General features: G+C 57.8%; 1 protein-coding gene across 6 annotated transcripts; it reads left to right on the forward strand.

Annotated features, from left to right (window-relative positions):
• Positions 1-1,776: 1,776 nt before the first annotated feature.
• Positions 1,777-27,900, forward strand: SH2B3 (SH2B adaptor protein 3). Of its 6 annotated transcripts, none has more exons than XM_051634393.1 (9): positions 3,822-3,863; positions 9,425-9,618; positions 9,811-10,602; positions 23,344-23,445; positions 23,721-23,812; positions 23,924-24,018; positions 24,214-24,428; positions 24,755-24,920; positions 25,289-25,805. In XM_051634393.1, exons 2-9 carry the CDS (start codon positions 9,478-9,480, stop codon positions 25,570-25,572), a joined length of 1,887 nt encoding a protein of 628 aa, XP_051490353.1. In that variant the 5' UTR covers positions 3,822-3,863; positions 9,425-9,477; the 3' UTR covers positions 25,573-25,805. The 6 variants fall into 6 exon arrangements, with proteins under 6 accessions (XP_051490356.1, XP_051490359.1, XP_051490353.1 ...); XM_051634394.1 differs by lacking the exon at positions 3,822-3,863 and adding an exon at positions 26,167-27,900 and having other exon boundaries at positions 9,065-9,618; positions 25,289-25,621; XM_051634396.1 differs by lacking the exons at positions 3,822-3,863; positions 9,425-9,618 and adding an exon at positions 1,777-2,094.
• The last annotated feature ends 16 nt before the right edge of the window (positions 27,901-27,916 follow it).

Below are 27,916 nucleotides of genomic sequence, written 5' to 3' on the forward strand. Positions count from 1 at the left end.
GTGGTTTTCAGTTCACTGACGGTTTTCCCTGTCACCTGCAGACTTTCTCTTTCAGGCTATAAAAGGGGTTTTAAACCAGCCCTAAAACCACTGGGGCTTTATCTTCCCTTCTGAGTGGAGTGGTGCTGTTCAAGGACGCTGGTGGGAAGTCTTAGGTCTCTCAGCACCACTTATCTCCCTGCTCTGCTGAGAGGTGCCCTTTCACACAGCAAGATTAGGAGGGGGAAGGACCGTGGGGAGAAGCAATGTCTTTATCAGACCAGCTGGGATTATCAAAAACAGGCGGCTGTGCTCCTGACTCTGCCTTCTTTCCTCCAAAACCCCAGTTGCTTCTTGCAGCTCCTTCGGTTGCTTTCACTGCAGCCACTTCCTGGGGTGCCCTTTGGAAGCTGCTTTGGAGAATCACCCTAATTCCTCAAAAAACAGCAGCAAAATTCCCCTGTGAGTTTTTGCTTCCAATAGGGTCTCCTTTGGGACAGTCTCATGTCTCTGCACAGAGTCCCAGCACTTCCCCTTTGGAGCAGCCCCAAGAAATTTTTCCCTGTTGTCCCTGCCAGAGAGGAGAACAGAGCTTGTGTGCCTCAGTTTCCCCTGCCATGTCTTGCTCAAAAAGATGGGAAAATTATTTCCTGTGATAAGCTTTGCCTAACAGCAGGAAAAGAGGAAAGAAAGGGGAAAGAAAGGAGGCAAGGGGCTGCCGGGTGCCTTTTGGATGTGAGCTGCCCTTCCTGCTGCTCCCATGACCGGTGACTGGACACGCAGTTATGCACGGGTGCTCGAGGGCTCAGCGAGGTGGCCCGAGGAGCTCTGAGTCACCTCTGGTGCTGGTTCAGTGGGGGCCCATCCTGGAAATCTGGGGGTGCTTAGGGTGCTGCTCAACATCCGGCACTGCACGTGTCCCCAGCCGGCACGTGGAGGATGCAGGTCCTCATCATGACCGTCAGTGAACAGTCCCCAGGAATCCCAACTGGTCCCAGAAGCTGTGTCATGTTGTGATGGTCACAGAAGCCCCCGTGTGGGGCTGGCGCGACCCTCCACGGTGCATTTTGGGGTGCGGACACTCCCTGTCTCAGTCCGATCCCGCGCGACAGTCACAGTTCCAAGCATGTCTCCAGCCTGGCAGCCCGGAGGTTGGTCACCCGCTGCCCCCCGGGTCCCCCCACCTCCGACAGGGCAGGTGCAGTGCGAGGGGTGCCCGGGAGAGGGCAGCGGGAGCCCGGCCACGGCTGCGGGCAGCGCCGCGGGAGCTCCGGGCTCTGCGGGGGCAGCCAGCTGTGGGGCACCCATTCCACTACCGTCCTGCCCATCGCCACCCTCTCCATCGCCCCAGCTCCATCACCTCCCTGCCCATCGCCCACCCTGCCCTCTGAAGGGGTGCAAGAAAGCCAGGCTGCAATTTGGGTGGGGGTGAAGGCATTGCCAGCTCAGAGCAGACCTCCATAGCCAAGCATTTCCAGATGTCGCCCCCAGATTCCCTTCGGGCAAAGATGGGGGGACCCTTATCTCATTGTGGGGTGGCAGAGATCACCCGCAGCCGCTCACATCTCACCCCAGGAAGTGCCCATGTGTCACTTCCAAACCACCCCACGCATCCTGGAAACGAAGGGGGCCAGAAGGTGGGAGTTGAAGAGTGAAGTGGGAAGGACAGCTGAAAGCTGGTCAAGGCGTTTCCAGGAGAAGAACGCAGCAATGGTTAAAAGCTGAATCTGGTGCACAGCGGAAGGGAAGCAGAGTGCGTGTGTGTGTGTGCGTGCGTGTGTGTGTGTGTACAAAGGCATCTGCGCAGCTCTGCATAAACAAACAGAAAAAGCAGAAGTCGGTTGTAGTGAATTAGCAGTTGGGGACTGTAGAAAATCCATACAGGAAGCAAAGCAAAAGAGGAATCTCGGGCCACGGGGTCTGAGGACTCAGAGAAGGTGCTTTTTGACAGAGATGGAGCTCCTGAAGAAAAGCGTGCGGTAGCTGCGCGCTGGGACAGCCGCCCCCGGGCAGGCATCGCGCTCCGCCGGCCGCTTCTCCAGGCTCAGAAAAAGAGCCAGAAGGTGCAATTATGCATGAAGCAACGGCGGGAGAAGTTAAAAAGCAGCTTTTAAGGTATGATTTTATTAAGTCAGCTGTTCCCAGCCACTTCCCTGCGGGGTTTGCGGAGGGCTGGTTGGTCGCGGAGTTGCCTGGACCCCTGGAGCAGGCGATAGCCAAGGGGAGTGTGGGGTTATATCCTGCAGGAAAGCTCACATCTGGGTCTGGGGAGGTTTGTGGAGCTGGAAGGGGGGCTGTGGGGCTGTGTCTGTACTGGTGGTAGCCCAGGGACATGGTTTAGGGATGGCCAGCCCCAAGGCACAGCACCAGCACGGGGTTCCTTTTTCAGTCTTTTCCCCATCGAAAGAGGATGGGTTGGAAATGGATGGGGCAAGTAACTGGAATGTATTTTAAAACATCACCGAGGATGGAACCTGCTGCTGGTGGCACAGATGCCCATTCAAAAAGAGCTCATGTGCTTCAGCCCTCTCTCCAAGGACAAAATCCTGCAGCTTCCACCTTCCCAACACACACAAATCGGTTGTGTGGTGTCAGTAAATCCCAGCTGTCACTTCCCTGTCTTTCCCTGGCATGGCAAGTGCCAGCACACGGGCAGAGCTGCTCTGCCACGGCTCCTGCAAGGCTGGTGTGAGCAGCACCCACTTGGGGGTCTGCAGGGCAAGGAGAAGCCCCCTGCCTTCCCACTTCCAACTGGAGAGGATGAGGTCCTGCAGGAGCTCTGGGAACAGTCAGTGACAGGGGTGGGTGATGTCAAAGGGCCAGATGTGACAGTGCAGACCACAAATCAGCCCTTTCTCAGCAAAAGGTGCAGTGAAAGTTTATTGTCCTCCTATTTCCCATGGCTCGCAGGGTGAGTGGCTGTAGCTCCCAATGCCACCCCTGTTCCCCTGGGATGGCACCAGTACAGCACTGGGATGGCCAAGCCTGGCCTGTGTGCTCCCACCCCAGTCCACAACCCTGCTCGGCACCAGAGGTAAACTGTGACTGCTGTTTGTCACAGCTAAAGCTCTTGCCTACGCTGTGGGACAACTGGGGGCCCTGTGACCTGATCCACTCCTGTCGGGTGTGGGAAGCGCCAGCAATGCCTTTCACAGTGAGATAACTTTGTCGACTGAAAAGCAGAGGAAAATGATGAGAAATGGGGTTTGAGACGGCGTCTCGCCCACTGCTGCCACCACAGAGGTCCCTTGGGTCCCAGCCCGTGGAGCTGTGGGAGGACATGGCTGAGCAAGGACAGGAAAGCGGGGTGTTTTCCTGCACACACCTCTCCCCAGCCTCCAAGAGACTCCGATCCCCGAGGGGCTGAGACCAGGCTGGGGCCGAGAGGGACTGCGGTTCCCGGACACCCCCAAATCCACAGAGAAAAAATTGTAAAAGTCATAAAAACTAAAGAACAAAAATTGAAATAAAAAAGAAACCAACCCCCACGACAGCAGCCGGGCTGTTTATGCCGCTGCCTCCGCGGGCGCGGATGCGATAAGGCAGCTGCGTGGAGGGGCAGCGCGGAGCGGTGCGCACCCGCGGAGCGGCAGGGGCGGGCGGATCGAGTCTGACAGACAGACGGGTCAGCCTCTCCGCTCCGCCCCCGCGCAGTCTCCGCCCCCGTTCGGGGTCCGCGCCCCGCGCCGCCGAGGCTTCGGCTCGGCGGAAATGCGGAGCCGCCTGACCCGGTTTCCTGCCTGAACCCAACTGTACCGAGCTGTACCGAGCCGTCCCGAGCCGTGCTGTGCCGTCCCGGGCCTTCCCGTCCCGTCCGCCCCGTCCCCGGGCGCTCCGCCGTGCTCCACCATGGGCGAGCGGCAACCGGCCGCCTTCTCCTGCAGGTAGCGGCGGGTGCGCAACGGAACCGAGCCGGGGTTGGGGCGGGACGGGTTGTGCCGGGACAGCCCCGGGAAAGCGGCTGCTGCAAAGCGAAAGTGTCGGGGGGAGCCGGGCGGGAGGGCAGCGCGGCGGGCACTGCTGTGGGGCAGCGCCGGGAGCCCCAGGCGCGGACCCTCCGCCCCCGCGGATTCCGCTCCGGGTGGGTGATTCCCCCTCTGGCAGCTTCTTGCCCTCGGAGCTCTCCCACCCACCCCTCCGGCACCCCTTTTCTGCCGGGAGGCACTTCTGTCCCAGGTCACTCTTTCTAGAGTCGCCCTCGGGGACCCCCGTCCTCCCCGTAGCCGTTTCCCCCGGGCCTCTCCTTGTTTCTGTGGGTGCCCCTAATCCTGGGGACTCCCATCTTCTTAGCACCCTTTTACTCCAAAGCACCCCATCTTCTGGGCTTCCTGTCTCCCTCTAGTTTCTCCGCTTCCCAGCACCCCTATTTTGAGGATCCCTGATCCAGGGGTGCAGAATGCACGGAGCCAGCCCTGCGCCTCTCCCCTGCCTGCCCCCAGACCCCTGCAGCCCCCGCCATGGGGATGGCCCCTCCTGGAGGCCACAGAACCCTGCGGGGTGATGCCCAGCCGCCTTTGCGGGGTGCTCCCTTGCCTGTGGGGGCCGTGCCCTGCCTGCCCGCCCCGCCGCCCCCTTCTCCTCTGCCCCCGTGCCAGGCGGAGGTGCCAGCCGGAGCCTGCCAAGCGGCTCCTCTGGCTTTCTGCTCCCTGCAGACTTTGTTGGCTGGCAGGCTGTGCCAGGCTTGGCAAGCGCCGGGGCTCGGAGCACGAGGCCGATGCGCCGGTCAGCATCCCGGCGGCTTCCCTGTGCCCTGCCAGCGTGCCCGCTCCTGCTCCTGCCAAACCCCCGCGAGATCACCCGCAGGGAGCCAGGACCCACTGGCTCCGGCAGTGGCAATAACACGGTCATTGCTGCCCGGGCTGGGATTTACTGTCAAGGAAACCGGGATGAGTTTATCGAGTTGCGATTTCGATATTGTTGTTGCAAATGGATTCAAGATGTGCTGGAGCTGTGGGCTGGTGTCCCGGGGGTTTTTCGGGTTGCTGTGCTTAGGTAAGAAAAGCAGCCTGAGGAAGAAGTGGTCAGCATGGGGATCTGGCACTGCCTGCTCTTGCATGTCCCTGTCTGCCATCGGCTTTGCTGGTAGGTTACGGGATTGGAGTTTAAAGGCCTGTGAAATTACTGACAGGTTTCAGTTTGACTTTGGGACTAGATCAGATTTCTTTTGCTTTTGGCAGAGGAGAACCTTGTCCCTGTGCATTGCCCCTGCCCCCGGTACTGCTTTTATTTTCTCCTTTGCCTTTCTGTGTTTATTGCCTCTGAAAAGATCCGTTTTGGTTTCACCAGAGCTCACGGGGCAGTGGCTCTGCCAGCACTGTGGATCACACTAGAGAGATTTTGGTGCAAGTGCTGGTGGCTCTTGAGGGGTCTTGCCCTCTCCTCGCCCAGAGCGATCCCGCCCTCCCTCCCCCATAACCCCATGGGGCTGCTGCAACTGACCCTGCCACTGCAAAGATGTTGGGGACAAATCCCAGCAGGTGAGACAAAGCGAAAGTGCAAGAGGGTTTGTGGTATTGCCAGCGCTGCCGCGGCATGGCGAGGAGAAAGGGCCCGATCCAGCCCTGGGGGAAACCACAGTGGAGGGGGGCTGAGCCCCCCTGACCCTGTGGGCGAAGCCAGGGACCCCCAGCTGGTGGCTCCCCTGGGAATTCTCCCCGCACCCAGCTTCTCCCACGCCTACACTGCCACGATTCGTTTCATGTAACAAAACAAACCCTGTCGAAAGAGGCCACCCTGTTGCTGGGCTTTTCCCTGCAGGCAGTGGGTGTAGGAGAGTGTGATGGTGTAAATGGGGCTGCAGGGTTCCAGATGCCGGTGATGGGAGCTGGGGTGAAGGGGAGCAGGCAGAGGGTCTCGAAGGAGCTGGGCTGGCTGCAGTCCTGGTAAGCTCCTGTGGGTCAAGAGAGCCCAGAGCTTGTGTCTAGCCCAAGATGGGTCTGGGAAAGGTTGTTTCTGTCCTATCTGTCCTGGTGGGGTGGTTGGGGGAAGCCAAATGGCTGGATTTTTCCCTGGATTTTAAGTGCTTTAACACTGACTGTGTTGCTGGAACTCTGCAGCACTGCGCAGCCCACACAGAGCCAGAGTTTAAGGCCAGCTCTAGCCTTTAATATAATAAGCTGTGTCGTGCTGCATGGTCAAATAAGGGGTGTGTATGTCCTGCAAGAAAGTGGGGGTAGGAGAGCAAAATCAGCCCCCCCGCCCCCCAACCTCCTGACTTTTAACCCAATTTCCTAAGAAAACAGCTTGCATCAGCATGTGGTGGGTTCTTTCTGGCCTGTTCCTCAGTCACTTTTCAGTTTGTCGGCTCAGTTCAGCAGAAGAGGGAGGGAAGGTCCCGAGACCCCTGGTGTCCTCCGACTTTTGTGGGAACAGCTGGCAGGTCGCAGGGAGCGATGGTGCTGTGCCATCACCCTCTATGAGTCCCCAGAGAATCCTCACTGCCACAGAGGGCTGCTCCCAGAGGGGGAGAGCAAGGCACCTCTTCCCCTGCACCAGCCCATCCTGCCTGGCTGAGCAGCTGTGTCCCTGTCCCCATCCCCAAATGGCCACCCTGCCTCTCTTGTCCTGCTCCACACTCTCAGCCCAGGATTGCATCCAGCTGCTTCTCCAGCACCCGCTGCCTTCATTCCCAGTGGATTGGGATGCAGAGAGGGGCTGCACCAGCACCGTCCCAGGGGGTTGCTCCACACCAAGCAGCCCTTGTGAGTCCACCCCTGGGAACCCACATCCCCCTAAACCCCCCCGAGGACCCTCATCCCCCCTCCTATGAGCCCCCCACACCGGATGCTCTGCCATTGAAAATGCTGCTCATTGTAACCCAGCCTTTTATAGCTGCCTTGGAGTGGGCTGCAGGGCCGTGCCAAGAAAGGCTGCTGCCGGCTCAGAATAGCTCTTTTCATGGAGGACATCCTGGGAAGGAACAATGTTCCTGCTCTTGGGATTGTGGGAACGTTGTATTTCTGCCACTTGGGAAGCCAGGAGCTGCAGGGCCAGCGAGGGCGTCTCCCAGCCCCTCACTTCACTACCTCCTGAAAATAGTCCTCGGGGTGAATTTGGAATAGCTTCACGCTTATATAAAAGGGAGCTGAAAAATGCCACCGGCTGCTTCTCCTCCGGTTGGGGAGCAGTTGTTTCTGGGAGAGCCAGCCCATAAATCAGATTTCCTATTTACATTGCTGGCGTGCGTTTTCCTGGTGCGGGGAGTCAGGGCCAGTTTCATTTTCAGATCGTGGTGTGTCGGCTGAGCTGCACATGCTTCGGGGCCGCCCGTGTGTGTGAGCCGGACTCAGTGACATGGTCTCTGCTCCGTAACGTTTCCCTCCAAGGCTGGGTTTGCAGAGCTTTGTGCTGGAGGGTGCCCATCCCGCGCAGCTGCAGCCCCCCACATGGCTGCTTTGTGGTGGGAAGGTGTTGGGTTGGATCCTGGAGCCTCTCCATGACAAAGCTGGCCAGATCCGAACCGTTCATCCTCTGGGAGCGGGTGGCAGAGCCACGGTGCTGGCTCCCAGCATTGCCCCGGTGCTGCCACCTTCTCTGGGTGCAATGAACCAACAAACACATTTACTGGGAATTTTGCCACCACCAAGGTGCAAATAACTCATTGCCACATCCAAGCTGTGGTCTCGGGGTTGCTGTCCCGGCCAGTGCTGGCACCTGCTGCCGCAAACGCCAGATTGGGCAAGAGCTTAATGAAATGTGCCGGGGGCGGCCAGGCTGCAGGGCTGGATCCTGCACAAGCCGGGGCTCGTCCCCCAGCCCGCATCGAAGCCGGTCCGTCCCGCTTTTCCTCCAGCTCCTTACCCAGCACCCCAGAACACCCCTGAGACAGGGCAGCCTCTTCCAGCGGCCAGGGTGACATTTTCCCCAATCCCAGCCAGCCTGTGGTGTGTCCGAGGGTGGTCTGGATTCTCCATTTAGTGGAAATTAAAGCAATTAACCCTTGTGATGAGGCCTTTGGCTCAGCAGCGATCCACAGGACGGCCAGGAGCCCCTTGTAGGAACATGTAGGGTATAAGGGATGCAGGTGGGAAGTTTGCCTTAAATCCACTGGCTGCTGAATTCCGGCATCGTGGAGCGTGATGGACTGGAGCAGGGAGGAGCCCACCTGGCAGTGGCATCCCTGTGGCCTATCCCTGTGGAAACGCAGAGCCAGATGAAGGAGCTGGATTCATCTGGGATGGCTCAGGTGTGGATTCATCTGCAATAGCCAAGATAACTGTTCCCTTGCAGGAAGTGTGCCGTTGTTTCCCATCATCACACCAGTTGGAAAAATCCCGTTGCTGCCAGAGGTGGCCTTCAGCTGCTCCCACCACGTGGCGCAGGTGAAGCCCGGCTTTTCCCACTCTGCAAACCTCTCCTGAAGCTGGTGTGGAGGCAGCCTGAAAACTTGCAAGGCAAATTCCCAGTCCTGGGAATCTCCTGCCTGCCTGAGGAGCCATCTGCAGGGGTGCCTCACTTCCCTCTGCCTTTTTGGGGGAACATCCTGCTGAGTGTGCTGTGGTGTCTGTGGCAATTCCCGGGTGCCGGGAGGAAGCGGGGAGCGCAGCTGGAGGATGCTGAGTCATGGGCAGGCTGGTAGCACTGATAGACGGGGGGACCCTGTTGGGGGGGCCCCGACGGGGGGTTCGGCTGGGCCACGGGCGGGCGCACACCCAGCACTGCCGCTGTGCCAGCTGGCCCTGAGCTCTTCTGAGAAGCTGGGCCCCAGCAGGGCTGGCGGGGGACAGATAACATCTCCCCTCGCCTGGAAACTTTGCGGGACGTACTCGGAAGGGCGGCGGGTGGGCAGAGATAGAGGTTTTCTTCCCGGCGTTATCGCCCGCCCGGCTGCAAACAAGATCCGCCGCGTCGCGTCGCCCCGCTCACTTCCTCCCGGCCTCTCCCTTTTTTAATTTTATTTTTTAATTTTGCCTTCCCCCCGCCCCCCGCCAAATGCAATCACTTTTCCTCCCCTCCCAGCAGCCGGGGTGATGCTGCCAGGCAGCTGACAGTGCCCATGCTGGCGTGGCAGGATCCGGGGGGGTTGGTGGATGTTTCCTGCCGGAGCGGGGTGCGGGGCCGTGATAAGTGCAGGGGGCTCTGGTGGGGCTCACTGGTAAGCAGCGTGGTACAGCCGGGCTGGCCGTAGGGAGCATTGCTGCCAGGCACTCCAGGGCAGCTGCACGTTGAACATGGGTATCCTCAGATTGGCCTCGCAGCAAAATCTGCTCAGGACAGAGATACGATGTGGTTTGCCAGAGCCTGACAGCCCCTCGGTGCCACCGGCAGCCGAGCATCCCCCTGGGAACATGGGCTCATCCCTGGCTGTGCGGGCAGCATGGCCACGTCTCCCCAGGCCGGGTGGATCTGGCCGGCGAGGCAGCTCTGTCCCTGGATTTCTGTAGCTTTTCGTGTTGTTTCCTCCCCTCCCACCCCCACTCCGGTTTTATCTGCTCCGTTGAAATAGATCCCTGGAGGGAAACCCATCGGCGCAGAGAAGCCTTGGCAGGAGGAGAGCGGATGCGGCCGGGCCGGGTGTCCCTGCGGGGCGACGGGCAGCTGCAGGCAGCTGTGCTGGCAGGAAGCCGCACAGACACCCTGCTCCATGACCTGCCTGCACCCCACCTGGCAGCTGGGGAAACTGAGGCACAGCCCTGCCAGGTGGGGACAAATCTGTGAGGCCCTGCGGCAGGACTGGGTGCTGGGCAGGGAAACTGAGGCACAGTCCTGCTAGGTGGGGACAGGGATGCAAGACGCTGTGTTTCCGCATCTGGAGCATCATGCTGGGGGTTGCTGGGGCTGTGGGGGGAGGCGAGGGGCTGCCCTGATGCTCCGGTGTGCTCTGTGTTGCAGCGCGGCCACCTCGCTGGAGCCACGGCAATGAACGGGCAGGCCCTGCCGTCTGGCACGCCAGCGCATCCCCGGGGCTGGCATGAGTTCTGCGAGCTCCACGCCATCAGCACCGCCAAGGAGCTGGCGCGGCACTACCTGCGCTTTGCCACCGAGCACCCGCACCATGACCTCCTGGCTGCTGAGAACTTCTCGGTGCAGTTCACCGACCTCTTCCAGCAGTATTTCTGCCATGAGGTGAAGGAAGGTTTTGCCATGAACCAGCTCCGCATCCTGCCCGCCGGCCCAGCGCGGGATTACCGGGAGACGCATCGGCGGCACACAGATCTCTCCTTGGACACGGTGGCCACCAAAGCTGAGCCGGAGCCAGTTGCTCACTCTGAGCAACCCAGCCATGTCCCCGAGGCCACCCCAGCAGGGCTGCGCAAGTCCTGGAGCTCGGAGGAGCTGGCGGGGCCAGCCCGGCGACCCTTCTCCCTCAGCCAACTGCGCCGGAGCTGGCGCAGCCTCTTCCGACGCCGTTCCTCAGACACCCTCCCTGGGGACGGGGATGGGGAGGTGACAGCAGAGGCAACAGCAGCTCTCAAGACAGGACCAGGCAAGCGTATCCTGCCCTGGGGGCTGCCACGGGAGCAGCCCCCTGAGGTGCGCAAGGAGGGGCTGCTCAAGTACGGGCTGTTGGATGAGACCTCCCTGGATGTGGGGACGCGCTGGCAGCGGTGCCGCCTGGTGCTGCGGCGAGCAGGAACATCTGACAACGAGGAGTACGTGCTGGAGCTCTTCGACCCGCCCAAGGTAAGGACCTGCTGATGGCTCTCGAGTGTTTGGCCATGAGCGATGCTGTGGGTTCCTTAACGGTGGACCGGGGACAATGGCATATCCCACTGGAGGGATTTGGGCCATGGTGCAAGTCTGATGGCAAGCGTCTGTCACCATGGGCACTCATCAAATCCCAGGCCAGTTCAGGTTGGAAGGGACCTTAAAGATCATGTAATTCCAACCCCCTGCTTTGGGCAGGGACACCTTCCTCTAGACCAGGTTGAGGTTGTTCCAAGCCCCATCCAACCTGGCCTTGAACACTTCCAGGGACGGGGCAGCCACAGCTTCCCTGGGCAGCCTCGGCCAGCGTCTAATCAACCTCATAGAGGAGAATATCTTCCTAACCTCTCACCTAAATCTCCCCTCTTCCAGTTTAAAGTGATTCCCCCTCGTCCTATCACTACCTGCCCTTGTCAAAAGTCCCTCTCCAGCTTTCCTGTAGCCCCTTCAGGTACTAGAAGGTGCTATGTCCGGGTGCAACCCCAGCACCCACCTGGGTTTGTCGCAGTCCCTCAGCTGCACCTTCTTTATTTAAGACCTCTGAGGAGATCTGAGTTGCTCTCATGGGCTCACATTTTGGGGGGGTAAATGATGCTGTCGTCATGCGCCGAGGGTGATGTCAGTGCTAATTATTGCGATCAATCCCGATGCGATTGCGTCTCTTCTTGCTGGGCCCTCAAACCTGGCTTTTCTGGCTGGAAGCGGAGAACCTGCCTTGCCCTCGGTGCAGAGCTGAGGACTGAGGCTGGTGGGATCTGCACTTCTTGTCCCCAGCTCTGCAGACCCATCTCAGACAGGTGGGAGGTCACAGGGGCTGGTGGCCCCCAAATTCCCCTTTGTCTCCATCCGTGGCTTCAGCAGCCACCAGGACATCTGCTCACCCGGGCAAACTGGGAAAGGAAAGGGAAAATAAAAATTAGTCTCTGCGCCTTCCTCTGCTCCCCGCGAGATCTGTAAGGGAGGTTCATTTTATTTTTTGTGAGTACTTCTGTGGCTCAGAGGCTCCGATTCCGCTGCCCCGGGAGCTCCCGCGGCGCTGCAGGGGCGGAGATGATGCAGGATGTGAGCGGAGGGGGAGCCACGCGGGGGGAGCGGCCGCGTTTCATCTTTTAAAAGACAGTTCCTCCACATGGCAGCTCTTACGCAGGCGTGATGGGCTGGGCTTTCTCTTTTTCCTTTTTTTTTATTTATTTTTTTAAATATATTTTTTTTCGTGTGCGCGCGCGTGCTTAAGTTTAACTTTGATGACTAACTTGTGCTTCGGCAGGAGGAAGCCTGGGGTAGAGCCTTGTCGCTGCCTTGGGCTGTTTGCTGCTCGGGGCGGCACCGGGCCAGGGAGCAGCCGGCTCAGTTGCGGCTATTTCTGTCAAACAGCCCCGTTATTACATAGTAAAAAAAAAAAAAAAAAAAGGAAAAAAAAAAGAAAAGAAAAGAAACAACACTGGAATTGTAAAATCCAAAGGCAAAAGCCCGTTTTGTTCCGCTAGGTCAGGGGTTGGGGTTGTTTGTCCCTGTGGGAGCGCGTGTCCCCATCCCAGGGCACGGGGAGGTCATTTTGGGGCTCTCGGAGAGAGCTCCCAGCAGTGCCAGCGTGGTCCGGTGCTTGCAAACACTGCTTTGTCCCTTTTGCTTTCCCTCCCCTTTTCTTCTTCCTTTCCCTCCCTCCCCCTGGGACGCGAGCCCAGCACATCCTCGCTCTCCCTGCAGCGTTGCCCCACGGGCAGGAGGCATTTCAAACAAGAGGCTCCGCAGCGTTATTCCTTGGAGTTTGCCACAAATCTCCATCTCGTGGAGGTTTTTCCTGGTGAGTCCCCGTCCCTGGGAGGCCAGGGGGACCCTGTGGTCCCCCGTGGCCCCGAGCTGGAGGGTTTCTCAGCCAGCTCCACAGAAGAGGGGCAGATGTTCCTTGCTGGATTTCGCGAGTCTCTGGAGTAAATTGCTTCCTGTGCAAATATTCTCAGGGCGTGTCTTTCCTGTCTAATTAACTGAGCCGGGGCTAGATCCTGTCTCCTTTGCTGCAGAATCAATCCAGCCCCTTTTCCCAGTTGAATTCCAGGGGTGGTGGAAAACCCTGTGCTGTGCTGGTGGGTCCCATTCCCCAAACCCAGCAAGGGGACAAACCCCAGAGCAGTGGGAACAGAACAGCAGGGTGGTTTGGGGTTCTTTGTTTTGTTTTTCCTTGAAAATAACTAAATAATAATTCCCTAGGGAAGGCTGGGGGGAGCACCCTCCCCTCCATCCTCCAGAGTCCTGGGGTGCTCACAGGGCTTTGCTGCTGCCTTTTGCCCATGTCATGGATCTGTTCCTGATTTGAAGGTGTTGTTGATCAATGCGAAATATTAATGGTTTTAAATAAGCACAAGTGTAAAACTAGCCCTGGGAGGCTTCCATCACTGGCTGGTCATAGGATCATAGAGTCATCAAGGTTGGAAAAGACCTTCAAGATCATTAAGTCTAACCATCTGCCCTGCAACTCCTAACCACTAAACCATCTCCTGGAACACCATGTCTAACTGTGAGGATGGTGCTTCCACCACCTCCCTGGGCAGCGTGTTCCAGTGCCTCACCACTCTTTCTGTGAAGAAATTTTTCTTAATATCCAGTCTGGTCTCTGGCTTTGTCACCCTTGAGGTCTCCCCAGAAGCATCCTTGTCTTCTTCCTTGAAACAATAAGATGGAAACGGAAATTCAGCTCATCCTTGTGGCTGTACAACACCAAGCCAAGCCCCTGAGCACTTGTCACCTTGCCATGACCTTGGAAAGGCCGGGTGTTTGGAGGGGGGGGGGGTGGGTGGCTCCTCGTGTGCCCCACCACACTCGGCTCCTGCTCTGTCACTCTGCTTTTGGCAGCTTTTATCTTAATTTTCCCCCCCTGGTGGGCTCCAGCAGGGCCTCCCAGCCTAATCCTGTTCTGTTCCCAGCATCAAAGGGAGCAGGAGGCTTTGAAGAGCCCTAATCCCATTTAGTGCTTGGGTGGCTGCTGCCAGCACTGGGCGCAGGGCTGGGAGGGTCAGGGACTGCCCAGCCTGGGCATCCCATCCCCCAAGGATCTGCCAGTCCCTTGGGAGCTTCAGCCAGATGAGGTGGGGCTTTCCGTGCTGCTGGGTTGGTTTTGGCATCGCTCCTTCCTCCCTTGAGCACTGGAAAAATGATGTTGGAAAGGAGAGATTTGGAGATGATTGGATCCAGAGCTCTCCTGGGAGTGGGTCACAGCCTGGCTGCAGGGCACCAGGGGGTCTGGGGCACCCGTTGTTCTGTGGCATGAGCTGCTGGGGCCAGAGGGTGTCAGGGTATCTAGAATGCCTGTGGATGTGTGCAGGGAAGCCCTGGACAGGGTCCTAGGTGTGCAGCCTGGGTGGATTCTCTGGTGTGTAGTATGAAGGCAATGCTCTCCAGTCCTTCCTGCTTCCCGTGGAGGCACTAAGGGCTTTCCCCTCCACCACCCCATTTATTCTCATGTAACTTGGAGGCTTAGGTATCTCTAGGGCTTCTCCACCTTCATAAATCGAAGCCAGAGATGAAAAAAAAAAAACAGGTTTTAGGGTAGCCCTGGAGGGTTTTGGGGCAGTTAATCAGCTGAGCCCCAGCCCCTTGTGCCTTTAAAACAGCCAAGTCCTAAACTCCCTGAAAGCTGTGATTTGCAACGGAAATGTCCCGAGCCGTTTCTGTTGACCAGATGTTTTTACAGGAAGGGCAAGGGAAATGGGATTTGCATTTGCTCTGGTTTCTTTATAGCATTTTAATGAAATCCAGTGCATCCCATAAATTGATGGCATGCCGAGACGAGCTGGGAAGAGTCCTTCCGGTGGGAACGTGCGGAGCCCGTGTCACGGCTCCAGCGTCTGCAGCCCTGGCCATGGGAGGAGCAGTATTTTTATCTCTGCTCAGCGTGAGACTGTGAGACTGCTTTGACTTCCTTTTTTCTTTTCTTTTTTTTTTTTTTTTTTCCCCTTCTATCTTTCTTTTTCCCCTTCCTTTCACCTGAAGCTGGTTTCTGAGAACTGCCACCTCCTCAGCAAGCAGGTCCTGTGCTGCTGGGCTCTGATTTTCAGCCCCTGAGGCTCTGCACAGCAGCCAGCCAGGCACAGGGTTGGGGACATAGAATCATAGAATGTTTTGGGTTGGAAGGGACATTAAAGATCATCCAGTCCCACCCCTCTGCATGGGCAGGGACACCTCCCACCAGCCCAGGCTGCTCCAAGCCCCATCCAACCTGCCCTTCAACACTTCCAGGGATGGGGCAGCCTCAGCTTCCCTGGGCAACCTGGGCCAGGGTCTCATCATCCTCACGCTCAAGAATTTCTTCCTCATGTCTAACTGAAATCTCCCCTCTTCCAGTTTTAATCCAGTCCCTTGGGTCCTCTCACTTCAAGACATCCTGGTGGTGTGGTCCCCATCCCAGCTCCTCTTGTACCTTCAGGAGCAACTCAAACACAACCCTAAGTGACTCAACTGAGGACCTACAGAAAGGCAGTGGCAGAGGAGGAGCTGCTGCTGGTTCCTGCCCACAGGGATGGAGAGGCCACATTTTGGGAAGATTTTGGCAGCTGCATTTACATCCCTATCCCAGGAAAGGACTTGAGCAAACCCCCCCTCTCTTTTGCAGCACGCTTTGCTTCAAATCCAAAGCACATTCCCTCTTATTAGAAGCCTATAATTAAAAACTGGATGCACAAATGCCCCATGAGCTCCTTTCTTCCTCTATTCCTATGAAAAAAGATGCATAGTGTTTTTTTTTCTCCCTGGGGCAATGGGTGCCCCACAAGAAGGGATTTGCTGGTGATGGGAAGCATCTCAATATCCCATCATCTCCCTGACCCAGGGAAAGGCACGTTTGAGTCAATCTGGATCCCATTTGGTGTCCTCCATCCTGTGATCCAGAGCGGGCTGAACCACGTGTACTCCTGCCCTCATCTCTGTGGTTTTCCCATGTTATTTTCTCTCTCTGTTGTACTAATAATGTTAAATGATCCCAGGCTGCTGGGGGTCCAGCCAGAAGTGACCACATTGAGTTATTCCTTGGTGGTTGAACAGTGTGTAGTTGGAGAGTTGCACCCCTCTCCCTGCATCTCCAAGGACTGCATTCCTCTCCTGATATCCCCAGGGACCACATCCTTATCCTGGCATGTCTCTCCTGGCATCCCCAAAGACTACATCTGGCTCCCAGCAGCCATCTCCCTGCATCCCCAGGGACCACATCCCTGTCCTGGCATCTCCAGGGTCTGTGTGTCTCTTCCAGCACCTTCAGGAACTGTATCTCTCTCCCTGCATCCCCAGGCACCGCACTGTTCTGGCATCCTTCTCCCAGCATCTCCAAGGACCACATGCCTCTCCTCGCATCCCCAGGGACCACATCCCTGTGCGGGCATCTCCAGAGCTTGTATCCCTCTCCCACTGCTCTCCTGGCATCCCCAGAGCATGAGCTGGGAATCCTTTCATGGGGTAAGAGCCGGATGGGTTTGGGTGTACTGTAATTCCCTCGGGAGAGGTGAAATGTCACCCAAAGGCACCTGGAGCTGCACCAAAACCCATGGGCAGCTGTTCCCAGCCGAGCAGGGAGGGCAGCCCCTCCCCTCTCTGCTTTCACTGTTCTTCGAAATCTTTTTGAGATTTCAGTGGTGACTTTTTCTATTTATTCCTCCCCTCCTTTTTTTTTTTTTTTTTTTTTTTTTTTAATTTTCAGTATCACAGAGTGAGGGCACACGGGGGGTGGGGGTGACGAGACAAAAGGTTATTTGTCATTTATTAACCACAACTTTTTCCATCCTTGGTCATGCACGGAAAAAATACTTTGAGCAACATAACCACAGCCCTGGCGTTAATTGCTAAAGAGCAGGGTTTCTTATTTTGGAAACTGTTGCTGGGATGGAGCTCGATGGGGTTGGGAGGGGAAGGGTGCGGGTTGCAGCCCCAACCTGCCCAGGAGAGGGGCTGGAGGGTTTAGTTTTAACCTTATCCTTTAAAATCCATCCTGCAGGGGGGAGGTCCCCATTATTGTGACCCCCCCCTTCTCATGGCAGTGATGCTTCAGGCTGTCTTCTAGGCAGGGATGCTGCAGAGCTACTTAGCTTGGAAAGCACCGTGAGGAAGGCGAGAAGGAAATTGGAGTATTGAGTGAATCACAGGAGAAGAGGCTGAGAAAAGCACTCAAGGCTGGTGCTGTGTCCCCCCAGGCCTCCTGCAGCTGGGGGTGCAAGGGGCTTTGGGGGGGGGGGGGGTGGGGGGGGTGGGCTGCAGTATGTCTGGTGATGGTTTTTTTGGGTGGTTGCCTCTTTTTTTTGTTTTTTTTTTTTTTGTTTTTTTTTTTTTTTTTTTTTTTTTTTTTTGGTTTTTTTTTTACCCAGGATGTGGTTGTTTCGAGGCGAGCGCTGCTGCTCTGAAAGGTAAATATTTATGAGAGGCTGCACAGGCAGCGCCGGAGCTGCCAGGATTCATCCCAGATGGATCCTGCTCCTTGCTGCTGGGTGACTGGTCCCACCTTGCACTGATGCCCGTGATGGGCATTGTCATGTGTGACATCATCTTGAGATGATAAAAAAATGAAGCTTTTGGGGCAAGTGCTGCTTTCTTCAGCCGGGCAGGGACAGGTCCTGCTGTGGGACTCAAATACCTCCCTGGGACAGGGATCAAGCGCTTCTGTTTGGGCTTTTGGAGCTCTTGCATCATCCTAGGTTGTGCAAAATCCCAGGACAATGCAAAGTCCTGGGACATCCTGGAGCCTTGGGGGTGGGGAGGGGTCTGTGCTGGACCCCCCCACCCCCTGCCCAGCCCTGCAGGGTCAGGCTTTAAGGTGACTCAGCCGCTTCGCATTCGCACGCAGACACCTTGTTTGCTTTCTGTGCTCCTTGTTTATTCCAGGAAATTATTAAAGCAGCCCACACAGGAAGTGAGTTTGGCTTAAAATAAATAATGTAGTAGCAGTTATTATTATTATATTATTAATAATTAATAATAATAATAATAATAATAATGGGGCTGGCGGGTGCTGTTTACAGATCGTGTGGATAGCCCCTCTTTTCTTGAGCGTTTAGTGAATGTGAGCTGTGGGGCTTTCTGGTTTTGGGGTGATTTGCAGGGGTTTGGGGAAGGAGTGTTAGCTGACCCACATGGCTCTGGCAGCTGCTCCAGTTTATCCATGCAGGAGGGGCAGCCCTGAGGACAGGGTAGGGGGGTTCAGCCAGAACCCCCAAATCTCTCCCCATGTGTATGACTTCAGCCTGGCTCTTGGGGTTGTTTCAGAGGTTTGATTCGATAAGCAGGCGGGGCTGGGGGTGGTGGGGTCCAGGCTGTGTTTTCTCTCGCTGCCGTTTGCTGGTGCTCGGAACAGAAGGAGCTTTGTGTCCCTGAGCCAGTGCTTTGGGCTGGCACAACGGTGCCTCTTGTCACTGCTGAGCCCTGTCCCCTCGGGGATGGCTCTGTCCCCCACCCTGCAGGCCTTGGCAGTGCTTGGAGACAGGGTGCCTTGGAAACTCCTTTGTCCCTCAAGTGCTGGTGGGTTGAGAGTGCTGTCTGGGGCTGGGATGGACAGAGAGGTGATGGCCAGGGGCTGGGGAGGCTTGAGCTGCACACTGGGGGTCACCTCTCATGTTCCTGTGCTCAACAGAGGCAGGAAACCTCCTACACTGAGAACAGCCAACTGCATGATGGCACTCAGTGCTGCTGTCAGTAGGTTTCAGAGTGAACAGCCTTTGCATGCAGGCAGAGACCAGACTGTGGCACCCCAGGGTCCTCCCCAGCAAGCAGTGCGAGGATGAGCAGGTCTGGGGCGGTCTGCAGTGGATGTGGGGTGCAGGAGGCACGTGAAAGGCCAAGGGCATGCAGGGAAATGGCTGGAATCAGTGGGATTGCAGCCCCCATTCCCAACACCAGCGCGGGCACGGGGCAGACGTGAGCCCTTGGGATCAGCCGCAGGGCAAATGCCAGAAGAGGAGCATTGGGATTATCTGTGCTGCCAACCCCCTGGAACGCTGCGATTAGGAGGACAGGCACTGGGAGTAGCTGTGCTGCAAACCTGTGGGGCTGAGCGCCGGGATTAGCTGTGGTACAAATCCCTGAGGATGAACGCCAGGATTAGCTGTGGCGTAAACACCCGAGGACACGTGCTGGGATTATCTATGGTGCAAAGTCCTCAAAGATGAATGCTGGGTTTATCCATGGTGCAGACTCCCAAGGACAAACCCTGGCATTACCCATGGTGCAAACCCTGAAGACAAGGGCCTCTGCAGTGGACATTTTGTCCCCTCCAGATCCACCCTTGGTGCGTCCCCCCAGCCCTGCAGGACCCTTGTGGCCACCTGCTGCCCTGCACTGCACCAACGGGACGTGTTTCCCCTCCAGTTTGCCTGGCATCTCCCCGGATGGGGCTGCGTGTCTCTGGGCTCCTGGGAAATTTCACAAAATTCCCCAGGGCCTTGGGCATGGGTTGTGGTTTTTAACGCTGGAATAACCCAGCCTTTGCACCGCGGCAGCTCTTGGTGACTGCCCGTCCGTCTGTCCGTCCATCCTTTGGTGGGACTGAGCTGTGCCCGGGCACCCTGCAACCTGGACTGAGGTTTGTCCCTTGCGTAAGGGCTCCGTGATTTACAAGAAGTGACAAATCTGGGCCGGATCTGTCGGGGACCTTGCACAAGGGCTGGTGGTGTGACTCAGAGTGGAAGCGAAAGAGCCGCTGCAGGGAAATCCCCGGCGCGTGGAGGGGCCGGCGGCAGCGCCCGCTGCTCTCGAAGGATTTGCTCTCTCTGGCCCCGCTGCCATGGCCATGCCACCATCGTTGTCACCATGCCACCATCATCGTCACCATGCACCGCCTTCATCACTGTGCCACCTGCCATACCGCTACCATCATCCCCGTGCCACCACTGTGCCACTGCCGCCCATTTCTGTGCCACCGCCATCGTCACCGTGCCACTGCCATCGTTGCTGCGCCACCACTGTCACCCTGGTGCCACCACCACCTTCACCAGCGGGGCCCTGGCCAGATCTGCTCAGGTGGGTGGGTGGCTCTGGATCCCTCCTGTGCAAACCAGCAGCATGGGTGCTGGCAGTGTTCTGGGTAACCATCGGATCAGCCAAGCCCAGGAGTGTCTGGGAGGAGCTCTCCCAGCATCCGCAGTGTCCCCTGCACATCTGTGCAGGTCGTGCTCCTTATGGCCACGGCTCAGAGCATCATGGCAGGAGCTTTCCCAGCACATCTGGCCATGCTGGGAGGAGTTTTGCTCCCCCCCAAAAAAATTACAAAGTCAAGGTATCCTTGTTGGAGCTGTGCAGAGGCACCCACCATGCTGATGCACTCTCCTGGGCACTGAATTTCCCGCTGCCGCTGGCACGTGAAAGCACGAAGGGCAAGTGGAGAGGTGTGCTGGGAAGGCTGCCTGAGGGAGAAGCACCATGGGTAGAACTGGCAGCACGGGTCAGCATGGGCAGCCCACCCTGGCCTCCCCCAGAAAGGTAGGGAAGAAAGCAGTGATGGAGCCGGGGTGAGAGCTGCTGTCAGGGCTGTGCAGGGTGGAACCACAGCAGCTCCTGCAGTGCCTGGCGCAGCTCTGACCTTGGCCTGACCTTCAGCTCGTGCTCCTGGCACGACCGCAGGGCCGAGCTCCCTCTGGCTCCTTCCTATATTTGTCAGACTCCAGCAAACCTTGCTTTCTCCTGGCTGTCCTGCTCTGTCCAGGGATGACACTGGTGCTGTGCTGGCACTCCCAGTGCCACACCAGTGCTCCTGATGACACCCCACAGCTGACAGGACTGTTGTCCCCATTGGTGGCCCCATGTCCCCAGCAGTGCCTGCCTCCTGTCAGGGGGAGAGTTTTTGGGGGATCTGGGCCAGATCCCACAGCTGTAAGCCCTGTGAGCTGGAGATCACCCATGTCACAGCCCAGGGCAGCAGGTTTGGTGTGCCAGGCATCAGGACTGGGGGTGCTGCAGTGGTGACACAGTGGTGGCTGTGCTCTGGGAACTGACTTGCAGATGGAGCTTCCTAGGGCATCGTGTTCTTGGGTGATTTTTGGGGGTACTCAACCTTGTGCTGGAGTTTCCCCCATGTGCACATGGGGTGTCTGGGGTGGGAGCTGGGACTGGTGAGGCTGGGGACTGAGCTGGGGCAACATCCTGAGTGTGCTGAGCATCCTATCCTGTCCTGAGCATCCCATCCCATCCTGAGCATTCTATCCTAACCTGCGCATCCAGTGCCATCCTAAGCATCCCATCCCATTCTATCCTGAGCATCCATCCTGTCCCATCCTGAGCATCCCATTCCCTCCTGTGCATTCTATCCTATCTTGAGCATCTTGTCCCACCCTGAACATCCATCCCATCCTGAGCATCTTGTCCCATCCTGAGCCTCCCATCCCAAGCATTCCATCCCATCCTGAGCACCCCAAGCAACTCATCTCCTCCCAGCCCAGCCAGCAGCAGGGTGTTCCCAGCCCCATGGTGCTGCCCTGACACCTCTCTTGCTGAGGAGGAGCCAGCAGGTGCTGGGCAACCACACGGGCTGTTGAGTTTGCAGTTTTGGTTACCAAGAAATGCCTTTCCTGGTACCAGCCTCCTCCAGCAGGGCAGCGAGGTGGAACGGGGGCACCGTGCCTGCGGTAGGTACTTCTCCGAAGCCAGACTGGTTTGGGTGTTTTTTTTCAGCCTCATATCTCTCCGCCACATCATTTCCTTCTCCCTCCCTTTGGGGGGGGGAAGGGGGGGGCGGGGAGGGAAGCAGACGCAAAGGGGCTTCGCCGAACTCCCTTTTCCTGGAATTCCCCAACCCCAACGCCGCGGTTGGGATGCGTGCTGATAAAACCCATGGGGGGCCGCGTGCCCGCCGTCACGACCCGCGTGCTTTGGCTTGCTCCCTGCAGGATCTCACATGGGTTATTCCTAAAAGATGTGGGGGAGGAAAATGAGGAATCCTTCGGGATAAAGCACTGGGGGGGGGGGGCGGCTGACAGCACCCCTGGACCTGCTGGCGACCGTGATTTCAAAGCTGCAATCACGGTCACCGGCGGGTCCAGGGGTGTCGTGAGCCACCGTGGTAGCACCAAACCCATTGGGTGAGTGACTTCTAAGAACTTTCTTTCTGGTGTTGATAAGGGCTGAGTCCTCTCATGCTCTGTTTCCGGTCCCAAAGTACAGCAAGTCCTGGGTCGAGGAAGGCAGGAAGGAAAAAGAAAAGCGACCAAACACGGTTTGGTTGGGTGACCGTGGAGTCATTGAGTCGTCCCATCTCCCCCTCTACACCCCAGGCTGGGTTGGGGACGTGGTGGAGGTGGCTTTGTTGTGGACTTGGAGCTAAATCAATGGGTTTTGGTCAGCAAAACCAAATGGGGTGGTTTTTTTTTTTTTGGTCTGAAGCTTGGCATCCTTGATGGGGTGGTCACAGATCACAGGAGCATTCAGCAGCTCAGCCAGGATTCTGTTGTGCCGTGCTCGGTGTTGGTTGGACTTTGCTGGGCAGTAGGGATGAGGTCCTGCTCCATCACCCAGCACTAATGTCCCTAAGGGGCATTTTCCACCCAAGAGGGTCCCTGTCAGCCCAGATCCCAGGGGTGGCAGGGGGGGTGATGTGTGCCACAGCCTGCTGGTGGTCAGGGGCTTGTTTGCCGGCACACGGGGCGGCAGAGGAACCGAAAGCTGCCGGGAGGGGTGATATTATTCTTAGCCTCGCTGGAAGTGCTGGCTCAGCGTTTTGTCATGTGCTTGTGTCAGCGCCAGGCCGGGTGGGCGGCCGCGGGGAGCGCTGGGCAAGTCACTGCACCCAGGACCGGGGTGCTCCCTGCACCCCAGCTTCCTCATCAGTGCACACACCATCATGCTGGGATCTTCCTGCTCCCTTCTCCCCTCCACCCAGCTCTTGCTGCCACCCGAGCTGGGTCCCCAGCTCAGCCCCTCAAGGTGGGCGCAGCACACCAGGCAGTGCTGTGCAGGGTTATTTTCTTGCCCCCTGGGGTATTTCATAGAATCACAGAATCCCAGACTGGTTTGGTTGATTGAAACTGGGCATCTGTGCCAACTGATAATGGGGGAAGTGACACCTACCCAGCCTTCAGTGCTGGCAGACATAGAATCATCATTGAATCCTGGAATGGTTTGGGTTGGAGAGACCTTAAAGATCATCCAGTCCCACCCCTTGCATGGGCAGGGACACCTCCCACCAGACCAGGTTGCTCCAAGCCCCATCCAACCTGCTCTTCAACACTTCCAGGGATGGGGCAGCCACAGCTTCCCTGGGCAACCTGTTCCAGGGTCTCACCACCCTCACACTAAGTAATTTCTTCATAATGTCTCTCCTAAATCTCCCCTCTTCCAGTTTTAATCCATTTCCCCCTTGTCCTCTCACTCCCTGCCCTTGTCCAAAGTCCCTCCCAGCTTTCCTGGAGCCCCTTCAGGCACTGGAAGGTGCTCTCAGGTCTCCCTGGAGCCTTCTCCTTTCTAGGCTGAACACCCCAAGTCTCCCAGCCTGTCTTCAGAGCTCCACTCCCTCTCATCATCTTTGGGGCCCCCTCTGGTCTCACTCCAACAGCTCCATGTCCTCCTTGTGTTGAGGACTTGCCACATGGGGTATTTCCTTGTCCCATTGGGTATTTCCTTGCCAGTGGAGTATTTCCCTGCAGAGCTGGGTATTTCCTTGCTGGCTGCTGTGCCTAGGGTGGTTCCTGGTGGAGCAGTGGGAGGTTTGGGGTGCAGGGGTGTCATGGCCCAGCTCAGCACCTGCCTCTCCCTCCTCAGGGCTCCAAGCCAAAGCTGCTGGCTGCCTGCTCTGCCATCCGGGAGGTGCGGAGCTGCACACGCCTTGAGATGCCGGATAACCTCCACACCTTTGTCCTCAAGGTAGGACCCAGCCAAGGGAGGGGGTATCCCACAGCCTGCCCCGAGGCTTTTCCCACCCTCCAGGAGGCACATGCCTGCCCAGAGCTCCTGTGCCAAATTTCAGTTCCCCTTCCCCAAGGAGGGCATGTAGCAACTGAGGGGGGGGGAACATGGGGGGGAAGTGCACCACCCTGGCTGGGGTCAGGGTCAGTCCCCAAGTGCAGGTGGGTGGGAGGGGGATGCACGTGTCTCTTTCTCTCTCTGAAGCCCCCTTGTCTCTTTTCAATGTCCCCCAGGTCACTAATGCCACCGATGTGGTGTTTGAGGCAGGGGACGAGCAGCAGCTCAGCTCCTGGACAGCCGAGATCCGAGAGTGTGTGCACAGGGGGTAAGTGCCCAGTGGGTGTCCCCAAGCCAGGGAATGGGGACAGTGGCTCCATATCCCCCAGCACAGCTTCTGTCCCCAACCAGTGCTCAGCCTGGCTTCTCCTGTCCCCAGCAGGTCTGATGTGGGTGACCCCGAGCTGCTGGCGTGCCGGCACCCTGACCCCACGGCCACCAGCCCCACCGCCAGCTCCAACACCCTCAGCCAAGGTGAGCACTGGGGACACCCAGGAGACCTTGGGGACAGGGTGGAGGTGCTGGGGCATCCCTTGCTGCAGGAGGGGTCCCTGCCATGGCTGGCCAGGCCGATTGGGAATCCCCAAATTTTGTGGTGGGGGGACAAAGGGGAGGGGAAGGGGGGTGACAGGCAGGGTCCCTGTGGCGCTGATCCGTGTGCCCTGGCAGGGGTGACGCCAGGGGGCCCGGGGGAGGCGGCGGGGCCGAAGATGGAGCAGTTCCTCTCCTCCTGCCCCTGGTTCCATGGGCCCATCTCCCGGGTGAAGGCAGCTCAGCTGGTGCAGCTGGGGGGGCTGGAGGGCCACGGCGTCTTCCTGGTGCGGCAGAGCGAGACGCGCCGCGGCGAGTACGTCCTCACCTTCAACTTCCAGGGCAGAGCAAAGGTACAGGTGGGAGAGGGGCTAGAGAAGGGGGAGGGATGTCATAGGAGCCCCTCAGGCAGCTTCCCCACCACAGTGCAGTCCCCATCCCACCCCACCCCATGGAGATGCTCTTCTTGCCTGGTCCCTGCACCGATGCTCACAGTGGGCTGGTGCCCCCTGCTCATTGATGGGGGGGAGGGCAAATCCTCCTACAGCGAGCTGCGGGTGCGCAGCACCTCGTGCTGAAGCCGTTTGTTGTGTTCCCCCACCCCGACCCCAAGTCCCCCATCATCTCCTCCAGCAAGGGAGATGGTGAGAGAGTACCAGGTCTGTGCTCCTCCCCGCAGCACCTGCGGCTGGCGCTGACGGAGCGGGGCCAGTGCCGCGTCCAGCACCTGCGCTTCGCCTCCATCCTGGAGATGCTGCAGCATTTCCATCGCTACCCCATCCCGCTGGAGTGTGGGGCAGCCTGCGACGTCCGGCTGTCCAGCTACGTCGTTGTCCTGCCCCAAGGTAAAAGGCGGGCACGGGGGGATGGGGACCTTCCTATGGGGTGCAGAGAGAGGTGTGTGGGGGAGGTCCTGTCCTGGTGGGAGGGTCCCCCAGGGTGGATGTGGATGCTCCAGGGGTTGGGCAGAGCTGGGTCCTTTGGCCACAAGCCAAACTGGGGGGATGAGGGGGGGGGAGCAGAAGCATCCAGGCAGTGGCACAAAAGGTGGCTCCTGAGCTCCCAGCTTCCTCTTTTGAGAAAGGAGATGCTGCCCAGGTCACCAGCTGCTCCCTGCAGTGGCCAGGATGGGAGTGGGATGTGCCTCCATCCCAGCCTTGAAACCCACCCAGGAGCATCCCACCCACTGGCCGCCTCTCCGCTCCCCCCGCAGCTCCCGGCTCCGCCAGCACCGTCCCTCTCCCCCTGCCCGTTCCCAGCTGGAGCCCCGAGTTCAGCCTCGACCCTGCCGACCCCTCCTGCCCTGAGGCCCCCCCGGGTCCCCCACCGGAGCAGATCTTCCACCTGGTGCCATCACCAGCTGAGCTGCTGCAGACCCTCCGGCCCAGCGGGGTGGCCCCAGCCCCCGGCCCCCGGCACCGCGATTCGGACTATGAGGGGGACGCTCCGGGCCGGGGCCACGTCCGGGCCATCGACAACCAGTACACGCCGCTCTGACCGGCACCGGGATGCACTTTCGGGTGGAGAAATCCTGGAGACCTTCCAGGTATCCCATCGAGAGAAAGAATGTACCTAGTTTCTTCCTTCTGGTTAGGGATTATGATGATTTTTTTTTTTTTTTTTTTTTTTCCAAGGAAGGGGGTAATTTCTCACTCCAGTACGGGTGTGCTCCCTCTCTTCGGCCTGTTAAAGGGCCTTTTATCTTTATTTTTTAAGTTGTTATTATCCAAGCTTTCCTGTTACTGTTTACACGCGCCGCTCCTGCCTGCAGCCCTGCGTACCCAGCATCGCGCCAGCGGGCTCGCTCTCCTGCCACCACAGCGAAGGAACCAAGGTCTTGTGTCACACCCATAGAGTTGGAGAAAGGGAAGAAAAAACAAAAATAGGTTATAAATTCATCAACCAGTTGCTGCTCGAGGCTCCTGCCCCAGCACGTGCTGCCACTGCCAAAGCCTCCAGCAAACCCCGGCCTGCCGGAGCTGAGCTCCTGCAGCAGGTGAAGACGATGATCGTGATCAGAATTTGGGCTTTATTTTTAGATAAGGCGAAAAAAACTGGCTTTTCTTGCTCTTCTGCTCTAACCTTGCACAGCTGCAGTCACTCCCTGCACCAGCCAGAGGAATCCACCATGGGCTTTGCTTACTGAGATGTGAACACTAACTGTGAGTTTTTCCCCCACGCAATTTTTGTACCTCACCCACCCTGTTCTCACTCCCTTTCCCCCCACTGTGTTCCCAGGAGTTTGGGGTATTTGAAGCTCTGCAGGGGCCTCTTGCAGGCAAGGGGGTGCCATGGGTGTGGGCCTCCCCAGCTGGAGGAAAAGCCTTTCCCAACCAGACCACTTCCCCCCCCCGAGCCCACATCAGGGCTGGACACCCCAATGTGCCTTAGGTGGAGGAGGCCAGTGGGTCAGCACCTCAATGGCCATAATTACACACACCGTGCTAATTACACACACCAGCTTGTCCCAGGAGCACCATTCCTTGCACAGGGAGTTGCACACCAAGTGAGACTGTAGACACTGCCGTAATTCCCCTGGGAACACCGGTGCAATCCAGCACTTCCCGGGGTTCACTGTCCCCCCATCCCTGGCCAAGGCTCCCACACAAGAGGCCGGGAGCACGGCCGTGTCCCAGTGGATCAGCTGTGTCCCAGTGGATCAGCCGTGTCCCAGGGTGCCACGGTACCTGCCGGTAGTGGGGGCGGCTGCACCAAGAGGAACCACTTCTTAGAAGCTGCAGTTATTTTAAGAATAAGGAAGGAGCTGGAGCTCTTGCGACATGCAGGAGGGGATGTTCACACCACTCAACTTCCAGATTTCTCAGCACAGCTTTCCCCGGGATTTTGGATGCAAAACTGGCCTTGAAATTGCCTTACAGGAATGCCTTGTTTTGTTGTTGTTGTTTTTTTTTTATTTCCCTTGAGGTAGGATCCCTCGGGAGCATTAATGTTTAGGAATTGATTTCAAGCTAACAAAAAAGCCCCACCAGGCCAAGCCAGGGAGTTTTGCACCCATTTTGCCCACTTGGCCAGCGAAGCCCAAGGAGCCAAGATCTGCTCAAGGTGGGGAACTGAAAGGCAAGGTCTGGCTGGGCCAGAAGGGGCAGATGTAGCACAGGCTGGAACCAGGACAGGGCCAAAACAGCCAGGCTCAAATGCAGCCATGACTGCAAAGCTGGTTTTAAAGGTAGTAGTCATAGAGTGAGACCTGGGAGAAATGGGATAACATCACCTTCAGAAACTGCTTTGGATTTGCTTTTTATGCCTCTCCAGCTTCTGCTCCAGGCCTCTCCTGGGCTGTCTTTGCACGATCAGAGCAGGCAAGGGCTTTCCTCCCCCCTCCTCCTGTTTCCTCTGTTTGAAACCACTTGAAACTGGGCACACAGGAAGCCATCCTGCATTTGGGCAGGGCTCAGCATTTCCCAGAGCCCAGCACACACTCATTTAGAGGGGAGTTGCACCAGTTGGTCCCATCTCCAGCACTGCCAGACCCGGCGGTGCTCCCGGGCACACAAAGGCAGCCCTGTCCATGGCTGGGGCTTCCCAGCTGTATCCACATCCCATTTTCCTCCCTGGAGCAGCACCCAATGGCAGGAGCACATAGGCAGGGCTGGTCAGTGCCAGGGAAGTCATCTCCCTTCAGTGCTGATCTAGACCTTCCCATGCTCTGGCATTTGTAGGAATGAAGAAGGGAAGGGGAGGAAGCACAGCACAAGTTTCTTCCCTCCTTTGCCTGCTTGGTGTGTGGCTCCCAGAGAACACACCCTTCAGAAAACACTTGCACGTGATAAAGCATGTTCAAAATGTTTTGGGTTTTGTTGGGGGGGGGGGGCGGGGTTTA

Source organism: Apus apus, chromosome 16 (genome assembly GCF_020740795.1).
Source record: "Apus apus isolate bApuApu2 chromosome 16, bApuApu2.pri.cur, whole genome shotgun sequence".
In the NCBI taxonomy this organism is placed as follows: Eukaryota; Metazoa; Chordata; class Aves; order Apodiformes; family Apodidae; genus Apus; species Apus apus.